The following is a 15491-nucleotide window of genomic DNA, read 5'->3' on the forward strand; positions in this document are numbered from 1 at the left end:
ATATATATATTTTTCATGGGACGATATTCCCAATACAAGGATGCAAAGAACTGCACGAACAATATGAGCATGCTCTTGTAACGATCTAATCTGATTTCCCCTTTTTGTTACTGACACTGGTGCCCCAATGTCACCTAGTGGAGAATCAAACTCAGTAGTATTGGTTGATGGGAGTGTTGGATATTATTTTGATTAACCACTCCATAATCATGGGGATTTTACTTCTTATGCATTGGGCTTGTGATTTGTGAACAGTTGTGTATAGGATAACCTTATCCCCACTAATGGGGACGAGAACTAAGATGAGATGGAGAGAGACTCCCTATCCCCGGCTTGTCACATTGCCATTCGTATAAATTCATACTAGTAAGTAGAAGCTCTCGAAACAGCATAGATAGAATCGAGAGAGAGAGAGAAACTTTGTTTGATATTGATCCCGACGTATGTGTGAACAGGAGATGGATGATTCTGTGGGAATCAATCGGTTCCAATATTCGTTAGTGTTGAAAAAGAAATGTAGTTTTAGTAAATTAGGTGGGTCGCATAGTCTGCACGAAAACAAAAGAAAGAGATACGTTGTCAACTCGCTCCTTTTGATTTCTTCAAAAAGAAAGAATAATCCTTTAATTTAAACTCTTCTGATGACACAGTTCACTTGGTTTTCCATTCATTCCAGTTGTCTTTTTGAATTATGCGTGATTTTTTTTTATTGAAAACTATATTAAATATAGAAGGAGGTATGTGATGTGCCATGGGAAAGGAATGCAATGGATTAACTTGGGAAAGTTGGAATAATTTCGAAAATGGAATGAAGCAATAGATGAAGAGATAAGCCTATACTTTATTTTAAGAAAGTGATAAGCTCACTTTTGGTTTGGTATGCTTTTTTGAATGGAACCCTGCAACTCAATAAGTAGTAACGTGCCATAATATGAGTGGACAAACACGCAACTGCTGACAAAGATAATCTGCATTCATGTGCATATGACCCAATTAACCAAAACCTACTCTATTTTGGCATCCAAAACGTTTTTAGAACTGGATCGGACAGGAGTAATTCTACGTCCGGTTTTTGGATCAAATGGTTTGATTGTTCAATCTGAATGAATGGCCCATTTTAACAAAAAAATTTAAAAACTAAAAAATGACTTAAAACCATTCTTAGGGTTAGATGGTTCAACCACTCAGGTTATTGATTTATTGACTAAATCAACAGTTTTTGGCCAATTAGTGGTCTTGGGGTAAAATGGAACCAATCGTCCCGATTTTTCAAATCCGACCATCCAGTCCGATCCGATTTTAAAAACATTGGATATTAATATTTGCAATGGCATCAACCATCTACATTCTTAGACGGGATCGGCTGCTCACATAACACGCCCCACGGGCACCTCTGGGATGCTAGGGTGTTCCAGCCTCGAACTCAGAACTGGAACCAATTTTTAATTATATATAATAATTGGGTCTGATTAAACCGATTACATTTAACATCTATAACTACTTATATTTAAAAAATATATATTTTTGATAATATAATCTTAATAAAAGTTATAGTGGAATAGTAAACTGTTTATATATTGACAAAACAAGCGTTATATATGCAGGAGTTATTTCTCTCGCTTTCACGGTAGGGATGCAAATGGATCGGATCGGATTTGAATTAGGATAATCTGAATCCGATCCGATATTTGGATTTTGAATCCAAATCTGTTAAGGATGTCAAATATCTAAATCAGATCCGGTCTAATTCAAATTCTGAACATTTTAACAAATTATTAAAAGAAAAAATATAACAATTTAAAGAAAGAAAAACAAAAAATGTAAATGTATTTTCAACTATTTTCATCATATATATTAATATATACATGCCTTTTTATAAAAAATTTACAAAAAATGCAATATAAATACATAGTCCTACTCAATTCCTATGCAATTCAAATATAATTAAGGAGAATATATATAATATTTTGCTGTACAAATGATTACCTATAATTCAAATTATGGGCCTATTTTATATATAATGCATATGAAAATTTTTGGTTCGGTTTCGTTGGTTCATTTCAGTTTCAACCAAACTTGAGCCTCAATTCAATGGCATCCCAGAGTTTGTTTGAAAATCGAAGTAAGATTAGGTACCTTGGTTTCAGTTCTCTTCCCATTTCTTTTACCATCATTGCCTTGCTTTTTCTTACCCTCTCTGTCTTGATGGCTTTATCTTCTTACCTTTGTATTGCTTTTGAACTTCAACAGGGAATTTTCCCTCCAAAATGACCAAATTAAAAAGCAGAACCTTTACTCATGTCTAACTTAGATGATGGTCTTGGTCTTCTTAAACGAGACACAAGGACAATTATTGGAATATTGGTCCCAGGCTTTCAACGCTAGACAGCCTAGACCAGACTTTTTACTTTTTAATGTTTATTTACTGTTTAGGTTCCGCTTGTTTAAAATGCAACTTCATTTGCACTAGTATAAATGTATGGATGTGGATTCAGCAGGCCCACTTTTGCTTCAGTTTTATTTTACTTCATTTATACTACAACAAACAAATAAAACAATGTAAAATTTAAAACAAAAACCAGAATTTGCATTCAATTTATTTGCACTTCCAAACTTTTGCACCAGTCCTAATGAAATGGCATTGCAAATAAACTAGGTCTTATGAGAAAAAAATTGTCTTTTTGTCTGAATATTATTATCATCATTTTATCATTTTGTCATTTTGTTTAAACAAATCAATACACTTTTTTTTTTTCAGAAGTTAGTTGATTGAATTTCAACTATGCTCGGGCCATTAAAAAAAAACGGAGAAGTACGGACATGCCCAATACAGATTTTTGATTTCCACTGCAGAGTTATAAACATTCAAAATGTCAAAAATCCCTACTCTACACACCAATACCCACCCGTAAATTGACATCAATTATGAGCTAGCACCCACTCCAACTGCACTTTGGGCCTTAAAAATATAACAAACTCCTAACTCAACCCAATCCAAGTTGCAGCCTAGATTATTTTAGACAATAGCAAATTAATTAGCATTTAGTTAACCATTTGTTAGGATTTGTTTTTCTAGAAACTGGATGCAGTAATTTTTAGGCTTCCCTCACTTTTGACAAACTTTAACAGAGCATCACTTCCTTTTCTAAGGGTGATGAATGACAAGAATACCCCCTGCAAAGTAAATGCTCCACTATTTGACCAGGGGTACTACTGTACTCAAATCATTTATATATTTCTTCCCTTACCCATGAAAAATGGGGGAAATCCAGTGAAAATGCATAAGCAAGTCTATGTTATTATCATTTTCATATTTGATTTAAGAGAAATCCTTAGATGAGAACTTGGTTACTAATTGGTTATAACAATGCTGCAAGACTTGAACTATAAAATCAGAAAGGGTTATCATGAACCGAACCGTGGGCACATATTTGAAACCAAACTGGTAAGTTTCAAACCGAATCAATTGGTTAACCGATTTAGCGATTTAGTTTTCTGGCTTTTTATAGTTAGAAATATATATAGTATAAAATCAGTATTTTAAAAGTTGAGTGTAATAATGCATAATTACATTCTATATGTAGTATATGTATGTATTATTTTATATCTAATTTATATGTTTTATTTTTTTATTTATTAAAATGCTAAAATTTGGGATTTGAGACCAAAAATGTTTTTTTTTTCATAGCAGAAATAGTAGGGACTCCATAAATTTACTAATACATAATACATGTAGTATACTAGTCAACTCAGTTATTCACATTTTTTCGGTTTGATTTCTCAGTTTCTCGGTTTTTCATGGACACCCCCACTCATTGGATCGCAGCTTTACTGGTTAATTGGATGATTAACCCATTTAAACCATGAAAAATTGTCCTTTAACCGGGATCCAATTACCCCCCCCCCCCCCAAAAAAAAAAAAGAAAAAAAAAATCACTGAATTGAGTCAATTGGTTCACCAAATCAACCATCCGGTCTACTCCAAATCTTAGTAAGCATATGGGCAGGTGTTTATGAGGGCATTCAACAATTCACCCATTCAACCTCCTTATTTCCTTATTTCCTTATTTTGTGACAAAGACAACCTCCAAATGGGCCCCAATCGGATTTCGGATTAGTGACCATAATCTTGAAGCCTAGTCATGTCCACCGATAAATCGATGACTTCCTCCTTGGAAAGGCATCAACCGTATCACTTATCATCCCAAACTCAAAAAAGTCACAACTCACAACTTTATTTTCTATTTTTTTTTTTTTTTTTTTGGTATTGATTCGTCTTTGCCCCCGTAGGGGCTGTAATTCAATTTTCATGGCATAATAACACACTTCTTATCTAACAATATTACACTCTTTTCAAAGGTGGATTTGAAGCCACGTTAGTAATGCAGACAAAAACATACACACCCGGATGATAATTCAGCCGGGTGTATATAATTTTGTCTCCAGTTCATTCAGATCGCTAGTAACGAGGCTCAAAACCACATCTCGTCTGAGACTTACCTAGTTCGATTCATTATTTTCTATTTTAATTAATAACACTCAGCGTGATCCTCAAGAGCATCTACACCCAAAAATTCCTTTCCAATGAATATAACCCATTTGAACAAAAGCGTTCTCTGCAAGCACAGACCTATTTATATTTTCCAAAAGAAGAATCCACGCAACTTGATTACTTGGTTGCCCCCTTCTTTACCCAAATCCCAAGTGTACCCTAAAAATGGCAGACTCATGAACAACACATATTTTGAATTTTATAATATTATAATGTCAGTAATACCATTCTCTATAATTGTGATTAGCAAACAGGACTATGAACCATAACTGCAAATCATTGTCATGGGAATTTGCCACGTGGAAAGGGTAATATAAGACAAAGTATGTTGATGGCCATAGGCTAAACTTGCCACGTGGAAAAGGGTAATATACAGAAACAGATGAACCCATTTTTAGCTGCACCCAGAAGTGAGAAGGGCAAGGAATTTTGTATAAACAGAATCTCTAACCAGTTTGTTCTACATACATCACTTGCCTGGCCTACATTCTAATTCTGCTTCTAGATTATTATTAATTTAGATTTGATTATTTTTGCAGTTTTTTATATGCATTAAAGGAGAGGTTATTTATGTCATTTAAATACTAAACGGTAAACATGAACCAAAGCAAGCTTGGAATCTGCTCTCTTCTCCAGTTCTCCTCCCAAACTTTCCCCTTTGCTTTCTTTCCTTAAACTCAAAGTCTCCTCCTCTTCCTCTTCTTCTGCTTCATTGGCTTCTAGATTCCTTTCTGCAAGAAACCGATTTCAAGGCAAAGAAAAGGTCATCTCTGTTCTTCAATGGAGGATGTAGACTCTCACTACAGATCCCAACGACTGGGTTCTGAGGTAGGACCTCCAACTCCAATTGCAGCAAGTAAGTTCTACGCTCATTTCCTGTATAAAGCTGTTCTTGTCGCAATCTTGCTTATAGTTGTTCCACTTTTCCCGTCTCAAGCTCCCGAATTTATCAATCAAACTATACGGACCGGAAGCTGGGAGCTTCTCCATCTTCTCTTCGTTGGTATTGCCGTCTCTTATGGCCTATTTAGTCGACGAAATGTCGAAACAGAGAAGGAAAGCCAGACAAAAATAGATAGTGCTCAGAGTTACGTCTCTAGAATTCTTCAGGTTTCTTCGGTTTTTGATGATGAGGTCGAAAGTCCATGTGAGTCTGATGAGAACAAGATCCAAACCTGGAACTCTCGGTACTTTCGTGGGGAACCCGTCGTTGTTGTTGAGCAAGAAACCCCTGCTCTTGATGAGCTGAAAAGCACCATCAGTGGTATTAGTAATAAACCACTTCTGCTGCCTGTTCGAAGCTTGAAACACCGGGTTTCACACCGGGATGCTCTTGAATCCACCGTTGAACCTCTTGGTTTATCGTCGGCTTCGCTCAGCAGGTCCAATTCAGGTTCAAAGAGTTCTACTAAAACCAGAAATGGGGAGTTGGGTGGTTTGGATCCTCTACATTTGGAGGAGAATTTGAAGGAAAGTGTTGTCCTTCCATCCCCAATTCCTTGGCGTTCTAGGTCGGGAAGAATGGAAATGAAGGAAGAAACAGTAGATATGACCCCTCCTCTGTATTCTCTCCCTCCTTCAGTTCACGAATCTGATTTGGATCCGCTCGAGTCATGGTCCTTCCAATCCCAAACGTCGTGGTCATCTCGACCCAGTTCGACGACTTCCTCGCCGAAGAAGCTCTCTCCTGCTCCTTCACTTTCGCCAGAACTGCGAGGCAAGAGTGTGGAAGAAATGATGAAGAAGAAGAGCTTTTACAAATCTTCTCCCCCTCCCGCCCCACCACCGCCACCTCCGTTCTATCGAAAATCTGCACTCTTGTCATCGAATTCTAGCTCAGCAAGCGATGGGTCTTCTTATGGGAAGAGGGGCGTGAGGAGAAGCATGGAAGACGAATTGAAGGATTTTAATAGGAAGAGGATGAAGGATATGCGGAGCAGAAGCGACTTGGGGTCTGGCAGTTTCAAGTCTGATAGTAAACCAAGAACTAATATTGAAAGATCATCATCAATGGGAAGATCGCTTAGAACAATTAAAGCAGGCGAGCCAGTTTTGGAGGCGAGGAAAGCTCGAGAAAGCAATGAAGAACGAATGGATGACAAGGTTGTAAAAAGAAAGGTGGGAGGGCCGGAGCAACTTCCAGTTATCACTGAAAAACCAAAGCCACCAATGTCCAAATATCAAATAGAGGAGAATAAAGAATTTCTGGACAAGGTTACTGTGGAATCTGATGAAGACTCTGATAGTGAGTTTGACGACTTCGAAGAAAGCTTTGCCGATGAAGAAGTTGCCTCCAACACTGGCACTAAGGCTGGGGGCGATCCAAATGAAGTGGACAAGAAGGCTTCAGAGTTCATAGCCAAATTCAGAGAGCAGATTAGGCTTCAGAGGATTGCATCCATCAAGAGATCAACAGGGCAAGTCAGTAGTAGAAGCTCGTCAAGGTAAACTTGAAGCTTTTTCTGCCCTATAAAATTCAAAACAAACAATATATGAATTTGAAGTTTTTGTTTTTCTCCCACTTTCCCTTCTCTTTTATGTTCATATTTGCCCACTTGGCTATCAAGGTAATTTTGAAATTTATAGCCATGGGGACGATATGTGAAGATGATCTACATGGGTTTACATTCTCTGTAACCAGCATCTAGATTGGAGAAGTAATACTACTGTTATGTATTTTCATTCTGGTCGGTCATGGCGGGTTGATGCCTTTTGATATTTTGAACTGCTGTACTTGAACCACACATCGTTTTAAAGAATGTGAGTTCTTATTCAGCTGCCTGCAACCTCATTAAAAACCGAACTCCTTGACCTGTGTCTACATGGAATGGAATCCAGTTGCAGTCTATATACATTGCGGAGTCCCTGGATGGAACTGGTATCCTCGTCCAGATAATTTCGCCACCAACTAAAAATGAAACAAAGAACTTGGGTTACTGATCAAGAAATATTTTTCTTCCCTTTTACTTTCTTTTACTTTGTGGTATTTTGGGCAGTTTGAATGAGTTAGAACTTTCTACAATATTTTGGAATAATGTCGTTGGAGTGGGCTTCTTGAAATGTGTTGAATGTTTGTACAAGTCTGGAATATTGTGTCATTCGAGTTTTTTTTTTTTTTTTTTTACTTTTTGGTAGATGAATCTATTATTCTTACTGTGAGTCGTGGTGTATTTTATCAAAGAATCCCAAAAATTCCAATCTACCGCAGCCCATTACATCTATTTGTATTTTTAAGAATTTGAAATCATGTTGTAAGTTGTAGGTAGGTTTTCTTGAGGTGTAAGGTTATTTTATCATTCTATTTTTTTTTTTATTTTAATAACAAGGTTTTAGATGGATGTCCTCCACCTCTGATACTTTTGTTAAAAACAGTCATTGATTAAGAAGCAATTTATTTTTAAAGGTAAATTATAAAGAGTAGGGTAGGTGACAATTATCCCTTTATACTTTCATTTGTCACAAAGATCTCTTGAACTTCTAATTTGCATTAAATTACGCTAACAGAAGGCATTAAATTAAGAAAAATACCCATCTAAACTTTTTTTTTCTTTTTCTCACCCATTTTTTCTTAAACCCTAACTGATCCAAAAATTTTGTTGCGCCTCCATTGCTCCTTCTCTCAATGTGAAGAGCTCTCCCTTGCACCGTCGTTCGAGAAGGGAAAAACTTTTGGCAAAATTCACTAGCTCTCTTAAGCAAGGAGCACAATGACACTCCCTTGTAGGTTTATAAAGGCACACCATCGAAAGTATCTCTTCTCTCCTACTTTTGGCATCCTATCTCTCTATCTCTCATAAGCTCTTCAACTCTACTTGGCTATAACCAGCTTGGCCTAGTCGACCACCTCTTTCACTTGTTGACTTGGGCATCAGAGAGCTCAGAATCACCTCGAGGCCTGTGTCTTTGTGCTCACAGGTCATCAGATCCCCCTCAACTCGTCCAACTCACCAGGACATTATCTATTGCTCATCCACCTTAGCTCAAACAACATCACTAGAAAATAAACACATTTGGCAATCCCAAGTTAAGGGTTAAATAGCTTAGGTTGGGTTAGGGTTGACTTTAACCCGATCTAATTATAGTTTTCAAGGCACCATGGCGGGGCTAGGCGACAAGGGGCACATAGGCAATGGACTTTTTTAAGTAAAAAACATATATTCTAGGGGAGTTCTGTAGGTTCCATAAACATATTTCTTTAATAATTATCTATAATTTTCATAAGAAAAATATGAACTTAATGTTAAAGTATAGAAAATCAACATATTCCGACATATTCATGAGAAGAATATGAAGAAAGAAAAGAAATTTCAAAAAATTTATGAGCTGAACCCTGATTTTCATTATAGGAAAAGAAGAAAAGAAAAGGTGGAAGAAGAAAATGTGTTGATTAGACAACATTTTAAACTCTTCATTACTTATTGGTTCAGGCTTTGAAGTCTTTGAGGGTTCAATACAACATTTAGCAATGTTTGTGCTGATTAAAGCCTAACAAATAAGAAAATAATAAAAAGAAGTTAGTATATAAACACACAAAATGAATATTTTAGTTTATTAATGTCTATTTTATAATTACAACAACAAGAAATTAAGAATATAAAAGTATTTTATAACTCATTGTTCAAAACTGCTGGGCGATTAGATGAGACAAGCCTCCAAGTGCACCTTGTCACCTAGGAGTCTCGACAACTATGGACCTAACCTAGACCGACTTGCACCCATGGTTTCAGTTCATCTCCTACAACAACTAGCATCTTCTTAAGCTTAAAAAAGAAGTGAATATGCAACCTTTGATTTCTTGGACTCTTAGGAAACGATACAAATCTGAGTGTCCAATATGATTAGTTAATAGCATGCTTCTAACTTTAGTTTGTGAAGCTATCTTTAAAAATAATTTGCATCCTACTAAAGTCAATGAGAGCAACATATACAGTCTCTTATAGTTTGTAGTACCAACTGAGGACTGGCTTGTTGGTGTGTTAGCTGATTCGTTCTAGGCTTCCAGCATTGATGCAGAATTGAATCCCGCAACCCAAGGTTCAAAATATTGATACGCCCAATATGTCGGTAGAGGAATATCAGGTAGTATCGATAGTTTTTTCTTTTTCTTTTTTTCAAATTTGGTTCAAAGGGGCCGGTTTAAGGTCTGTTCACCCCTGAATCGGTCAAAACCCCGATACACCCTCTATAGAGGCATATCAGGTATGATACATATCGACTGATACAGCAATACGTATCGATATTTTGAACCTTGCCGCAACCAGCACTTTAGGGGAGAAAGGGAGTCGAGGGAAGTTATCAATGGTGCATGGCACCAAATACCAAAAAGAAAAAAATCTGTAGTTGTGTCAATAACACTGTCCTATTCAGGTATCTGCATGTTGTGTATGAGTATGTACATTCTTGATGTAAGCCTTAAGCAATGACGACAATATAGAGAGTGTTTGGTAGTTGGTACCATTGCTGTTTCTACCTGAAACTTTTGGGTTGATCAAAATACAAATTGGTGAGAGATACGTGTTGTTACATCATATATGACAGCCTCACACATGCATTTTTTAAAGTATGCCTGCTTCAACTATAAACAGCCTCAAATAACAGTTGTATGTCAATTTGTATGGTCAACCCAAAAGTTTCAGGTAAAAACAGCAATGGTACAGAACACCATAATGTTCCTAATGCTTGATAACATTTTTTCTTGTCATATTATTAATACAATTGACTTTGGATGTTTGGAAACCTTTACATTTCAGACTTAAGCAACTTGTCCATAATCACAAGTACATATTGTTTGCCACAAATATAAAAGTTTCGGCTCTATTGCTGTTATTTGCTAAAAATAAATGCATATCAGGGAATGTAGTACATGGGATTTGGAAGTTTGAAAGAACGGTTAGATGTGGAGGAACCAAGTAAATCACTCCATTGGTCTCCAGAGTTCCCGAGAATCCTATACCCCTCATTCACCATCTCACTTCTCCTCTCTGACTTGTATAAAGTAGCCGATTTTCCATTATCCCCCAAGTTTCTGCACATGTTGCAAATCAAAATCCTTAGAAACTAGAGAAAATCAGAAAAGTACAGTAATTTGAAGATTAAAGCCTCTAGAAACAAATAAATACTATATATTCTTGAGTTAGAGATCAATATTCAAGATTCAAAGGAAAACATAAAAAAAAAAAAAAAAAAAACAGAAAACCTTAGAATCATTTAAGAGAACTTCAACTCAAGCTTTAAAAAGCATCAAATGTCCAAAAATTAAGGCATATTTATGGAGTTTTAATGACCAACAGACCAAATTAGATTACCTCAATAATTTAATAGGGCCCTCTTGAATCCTTACCTAATTTTTGGACTTTTATTATGATTAGGGGAATGTGATCATGGGCCAGGTGGGACTTTAACACCTATTATAATGGACAAAGCCCAGGACCAGGCCCAGCACTACACAAGCCCAGGCCTACAACTTTAAATTCATTATGTTTAACATTTATAATATATTTGTATAATACGACACATAAACATAATATGTATAAAATATATTTAATATAAAATAAAATAATATGCAATAAAAACATATAAGTATATACATAATATATATACCAAAAACATTTTCATTAATGTAACTCTTTCTTTTTCTTTTATATCTTTTTTCCTTGTCATGCATTGGGAAAGAGTGATAGTAGTATGTTCCTGATTCTCAGAACAAGTTATAATGAGCATAGCATGTAACCTTGCTCCTTCAAGTTTTAGCTCTGTAATAATGAAGACATGACATAACTTGCAACAAACTTCAAATGGATAGAATTCTAAATGAATGATGAAATCAGACCCAACATAAAACACTAAAAATATATTATAATATTTTTCACCAAAAATAATATTATAACATAGTAATATACTTCCATATTTCCAGCATCAATCCCACAAGGTAAAAGAGTCCACTTTCTCTTCTGTTCCCTCCATTTTTAAGACCAGTTATAGGGCACTACGTTTCACTAAGTGCTATCATAAGAAGCAACCCCTGAAACTCTAAACATGAATAAAACTTTAGGATGTAAAATCTTTTCAGAGATATGCCTGTATAAAAAAGGATCTAGACTAAGAATGCCTATGGATACAGATAGATGAGGATATGACTAATAGGAAAGACTATCCAATTTAATATGATGATACCATGCTTTTATATTTAACTTTTTGCGCTAAATATCATTTCTCAATCCTTATATCTTATCAAATTTAATTAAACTTCTAACATATACAAATTTTTTTCATAGCATGAATTTGATAAAGTATATATTCTTATTCAGTACTTTTTCTATAATGCATATTCCAAAAATGTCCATAAAGTATCAGGTGTATTAGGTACTATTATTTCCAACATGTGTAGGCTTTTTACACAACTTCTAGCTGTAATTGCTTATTCATTTCTTTAGTAAAATTCTTCTCTGTGTTGTTGATAAAAAAAAGAAGCTAATAAATTTATGCCAACGGCTATGGCAGGTATGTGTTGTTTGATCAAATTGTGCCAAAGAGATAACAGACAGACAAAAGCAAGAAAACTCAAAAGTGGGATCAGAAAATGGAGATTCCAACAAAATGATCAAATAGATGAATCTTTGGCTCTGATACACAAGAAAAACCTAAAGAGAGCACCTAATGGAAACTGATAAACTAAACCAGCAACTATTAGTCAGATTTCTAACACATCAAGTGTCTAAGGTCTGGAACAACAGGACTGGTGGAGAAGTTCCACGATCCCCATAATTTAGCTCATGTTGTTTCAAAGGTTAGAAGAGCCCCAGATTAAACTTTGATCATCTAAGAGATTAGCATAATCAGTTGGTGTCTAACAATTTGATTTGAGCATTATTTGTTGTTTTTATCCAGTGTTTTAAAAGCGCAAGGCGCAAAGAAGTGCAAGGGCCAATTTGCACCTGAGGCACAAGGCGAGGTGTGTGCCTTTTTGAAGCAAGGCGCAAAATTACAAAAAAGATGCTAAAAAATTTAAAAAAAGTCAGAAAATTAAAAAAAAATGCCAAAAAATTAAAAAATAATAAAAAAAATATTAAACGTAACGTTAATAAAAATATAAACTTAAATTTTAAAATAAACGTTTTAAAAACCTATTATCTAAAATTAGAAAACATAAACATAACATGTAAAGTGTATTCAAATGAAATTTTAAAAATAAAAGCAAACATATAAAGCATTTTCAAGCATGTAAAACCCACGATCTCATTTTTTTCCTCAATTGCATTACTTCAAGTAGCTAATGCGATGTAAAACATATTGCATTCTTGATTCTATCTGCCTTTGTACCATGCCCCTCGAGGAAAGCCCAAACAAGTCCATGTTAGGGTCTTAAATTCTTTGCTCACTCGAAGCTCCAAGAACCCCCCCTATTTGCTAATATTGTTCATTCATTCATTCCAATAAAATATATTCTTAAAAGGCAATTAAAGTTATAAAATCATTATTTTTTATGTGAGAAATAAGAATTTAAGACCCTAACATGGCCATGTTTGGGCTTGCCTCGAGGGGCGTGGTTGGGGGTCTGCCCCCGGCCCAGCCGGTAGGCTCAAAAACAAGCAAAAAGTGCAGAATTTTAAAAAGGTGCATGCTTGGGCTGAGGCACAAGGCACACCTAGGCGCACCAGGCATGCGCCTTTTGAAAGGGGTGTGCCTAGGACCTAGGCGAGGCACATACCCTAAAATGCGCCTCGCCTGTGCACCTAGAGGCATGCCTTTTAAATCACATTAGGGAGGGCTTAACTTGAGCAGCTTAGCAGGAATGGCTTAGCAACTGCTCGGTGTTCCTGAAAGATTACACTGGAACATCAGCATTCAGGAAGTTGGGGCTAGTTTTCTGCATTTTCACCAAATGTAGTTGTTTGGCTTTCTGTGAATTGAAATCCATGAAAGACCAAAAAGAAAATGCAGGGAAACCCTCTCAAACAAGCACTTGGTCTCCTGTGCGTGCTGATGTTTAAACTAACTAGTCCACCCTCCAGGACCAAACCAATGGCAGGTTCTGATATCTAAACATAGGAGTTATAGGGGCTCCAGACCCATGCATGGGTCATTTATTCCTAGACTCAAGATTCAGCCTCTAACTTAAATGGAAATGGTTAAACCTTAAAATATGATCAAATGAAAATGCCTTCCTTTTTTATATATTTTTTTCTAGTATTGTTTCCTTATCAATAGGAAGCTAGACACTAATCCTCCCTCTTGCTGAAAGCTTTACATTTAAATCCAGAGCAAACTTATAACCCTAAGACCCTGAACTTTAGAACCGGAACTATATATACCAAAACATCCCTTTGTTGACACTTTTCAGTTAAGCATCCAATGACTCTAGATACAAATTTTCACATGGAGGTCCATTTGTTTTATTAGGGCAAACTCTTGGTGTCACACAAGAATCAGCACATCCAGCTGCTGAATGTTCATCCCACAAAGAAATCATCTTTGGGTTGATACGAACATATAATGCATATAACATGTGTAGAATGTAGTTTCCAATTCTCCAAAATGGAATTCTAAGCAGAACTCTTTATCAGTAGAAATAAATGAAAGGCAGACAATGGCCCTCCTTGAAGATCAACTTACCCAAAAAAAAACTGACAAGATAATCCTACCATCCCCTAAACTGAAACTTCTCATAGGTTGTCTATAATAGTTCAGATAGCCTGGATATTTACATATTAACAAAAGTCAATTGGAATTGAAGGAGACGAAAAACTGAACTTAGTTTAATCACCAAGGATTTATCAATTTATCCGAAGTCCATAGATAGCATCAAATGAAACAGTCAGTAATGTTCCACCCTTGCACAATAGAAGTTTCGGTTCGTACCTCAGAATGAGCTTGTCCCAATTTTGGAATCCTGCATCTCTCAAATTCTCAATTGTAACACTTCTATGCCTTTCGCTGCGCCCAGTCAACAAGAAAACCTTGAACCCCAACTCCAACACCTCTTCATACAACTTCAAACTGGACTCTATGACAGGAGCCATAGCCTTTTCCACCCATTTATCAAACTCACGCCCATCGAAAACCTCCAGGCTAAAGGAAGCCACCAAAACCCAAATGAGAACCCAATTTATTGCAAAAACCCATCGCCCCAGTTTAAAGGAGGAAGAAACAATCAGAAATTAAATCCATCAGGAACCCATCACAGTAAGACCAAATTGAATTGCAACCACAGATAAAGAATCTCACCCGTAGCCATGGTCGGCGTAATACGGAAGATTGGAGAGCAGGGTCTCGTCGATATCGAAAATCCAGGCATCCTTCCCGTCCCCTACCAACTGGACGCTCCTCGCATAAGCAATCGCCTCCTTCGAGACCCTTTCAAGATCGACAAGGTAACCCCTGCCCGTCACGTAGTCCTTCACATAACCTGCGCACTCTGAGGGGATCGTCTTCCATGGGTTTAAGTTATTAGTTTCAGCAGCAAACCTCCAGCTCGTACATTGTAACAGTAGCTCCTCGTCGGATTCTTTCAACTCGAGCTTCAGACTATCAGGGTATTGGACGATTAAAGGTCTAGGAAACAGGTGAGGATCGAAATTCTCGTGAGCAGAGACAATCGAAGAGATACCCAAGAGGAGAAGAAATCCCAGATGATACATGGTAGGATGAAAATAAAAGAAAAAAACTTTTGTGGGAATCAAAGACATGGTTGGAATTTAAGAAGAGAATCAGGAGAGGAGGAATATAGAGGGCGGGGTGGGGGTGCTTTAAAATTTTTTTCAGATTAAGAATTTAAGATGACCCAATGACCAGGAAACAATTTTCATTTCCTGGGGCTGGGGGAGAGAGAGAGAGAGAGAGATGCCTTGTGAGGAGAGGAATCAGTAATGGACTAATGGAAGAAAGAACAAAGGAGGGGAACGAATTTGAAAGCCGTAGGTAGACTTTTTTGGAGCCAGAG

At 36.5% G+C, this 15491-nt stretch overlaps 2 protein-coding genes across 5 annotated transcripts; one reads left to right on the plus strand and one right to left on the minus strand.

Moving 5' to 3' along the window:
* Positions 1-5045: 5045 nt before the first annotated feature.
* Positions 5046-14210, plus strand: LOC104598437 (uncharacterized). Of its 3 annotated transcripts, XM_010260498.3 has the most exons (3): positions 5046-5408; positions 5490-6996; positions 12053-14210. In XM_010260498.3, exons 1-3 carry the CDS (start codon positions 5333-5335, stop codon positions 12087-12089), a joined length of 1620 nt encoding a protein of 539 aa, XP_010258800.2. In that variant the 5' UTR covers positions 5046-5332; the 3' UTR covers positions 12090-14210. The 3 variants fall into 3 exon arrangements, with proteins under 3 accessions (XP_010258800.2, XP_088746308.1, XP_088746309.1); XM_088890182.1 differs by having other exon boundaries at positions 5051-6996; positions 12053-14208; XM_088890183.1 differs by lacking the exon at positions 12053-14210 and adding an exon at positions 7139-7350 and having other exon boundaries at positions 5052-6996.
* On the minus strand, positions 10222-15491 carry LOC104598436 (acid phosphatase 1). Of its 2 annotated transcripts, none has more exons than XM_010260497.3 (3): positions 14777-15487; positions 14411-14620; positions 10222-10577 (listed from the first exon to the last, which is right to left on the minus strand). In XM_010260497.3, exons 1-3 carry the CDS (start codon positions 15235-15237, stop codon positions 10400-10402), a joined length of 849 nt encoding a protein of 282 aa, XP_010258799.1. In that variant the 5' UTR covers positions 15238-15487; the 3' UTR covers positions 10222-10399. The 2 variants fall into 2 exon arrangements, with proteins under 2 accessions (XP_010258799.1, XP_088746310.1); XM_088890184.1 differs by lacking the exon at positions 10222-10577 and adding an exon at positions 14211-14244 and having other exon boundaries at positions 14777-15491.

Source organism: Nelumbo nucifera, chromosome 6 (genome assembly GCF_055504915.1).
Source record: "Nelumbo nucifera cultivar China Antique chromosome 6, China Antique-T2T, whole genome shotgun sequence".
In the NCBI taxonomy this organism is placed as follows: Eukaryota; Viridiplantae; Streptophyta; class Magnoliopsida; order Proteales; family Nelumbonaceae; genus Nelumbo; species Nelumbo nucifera.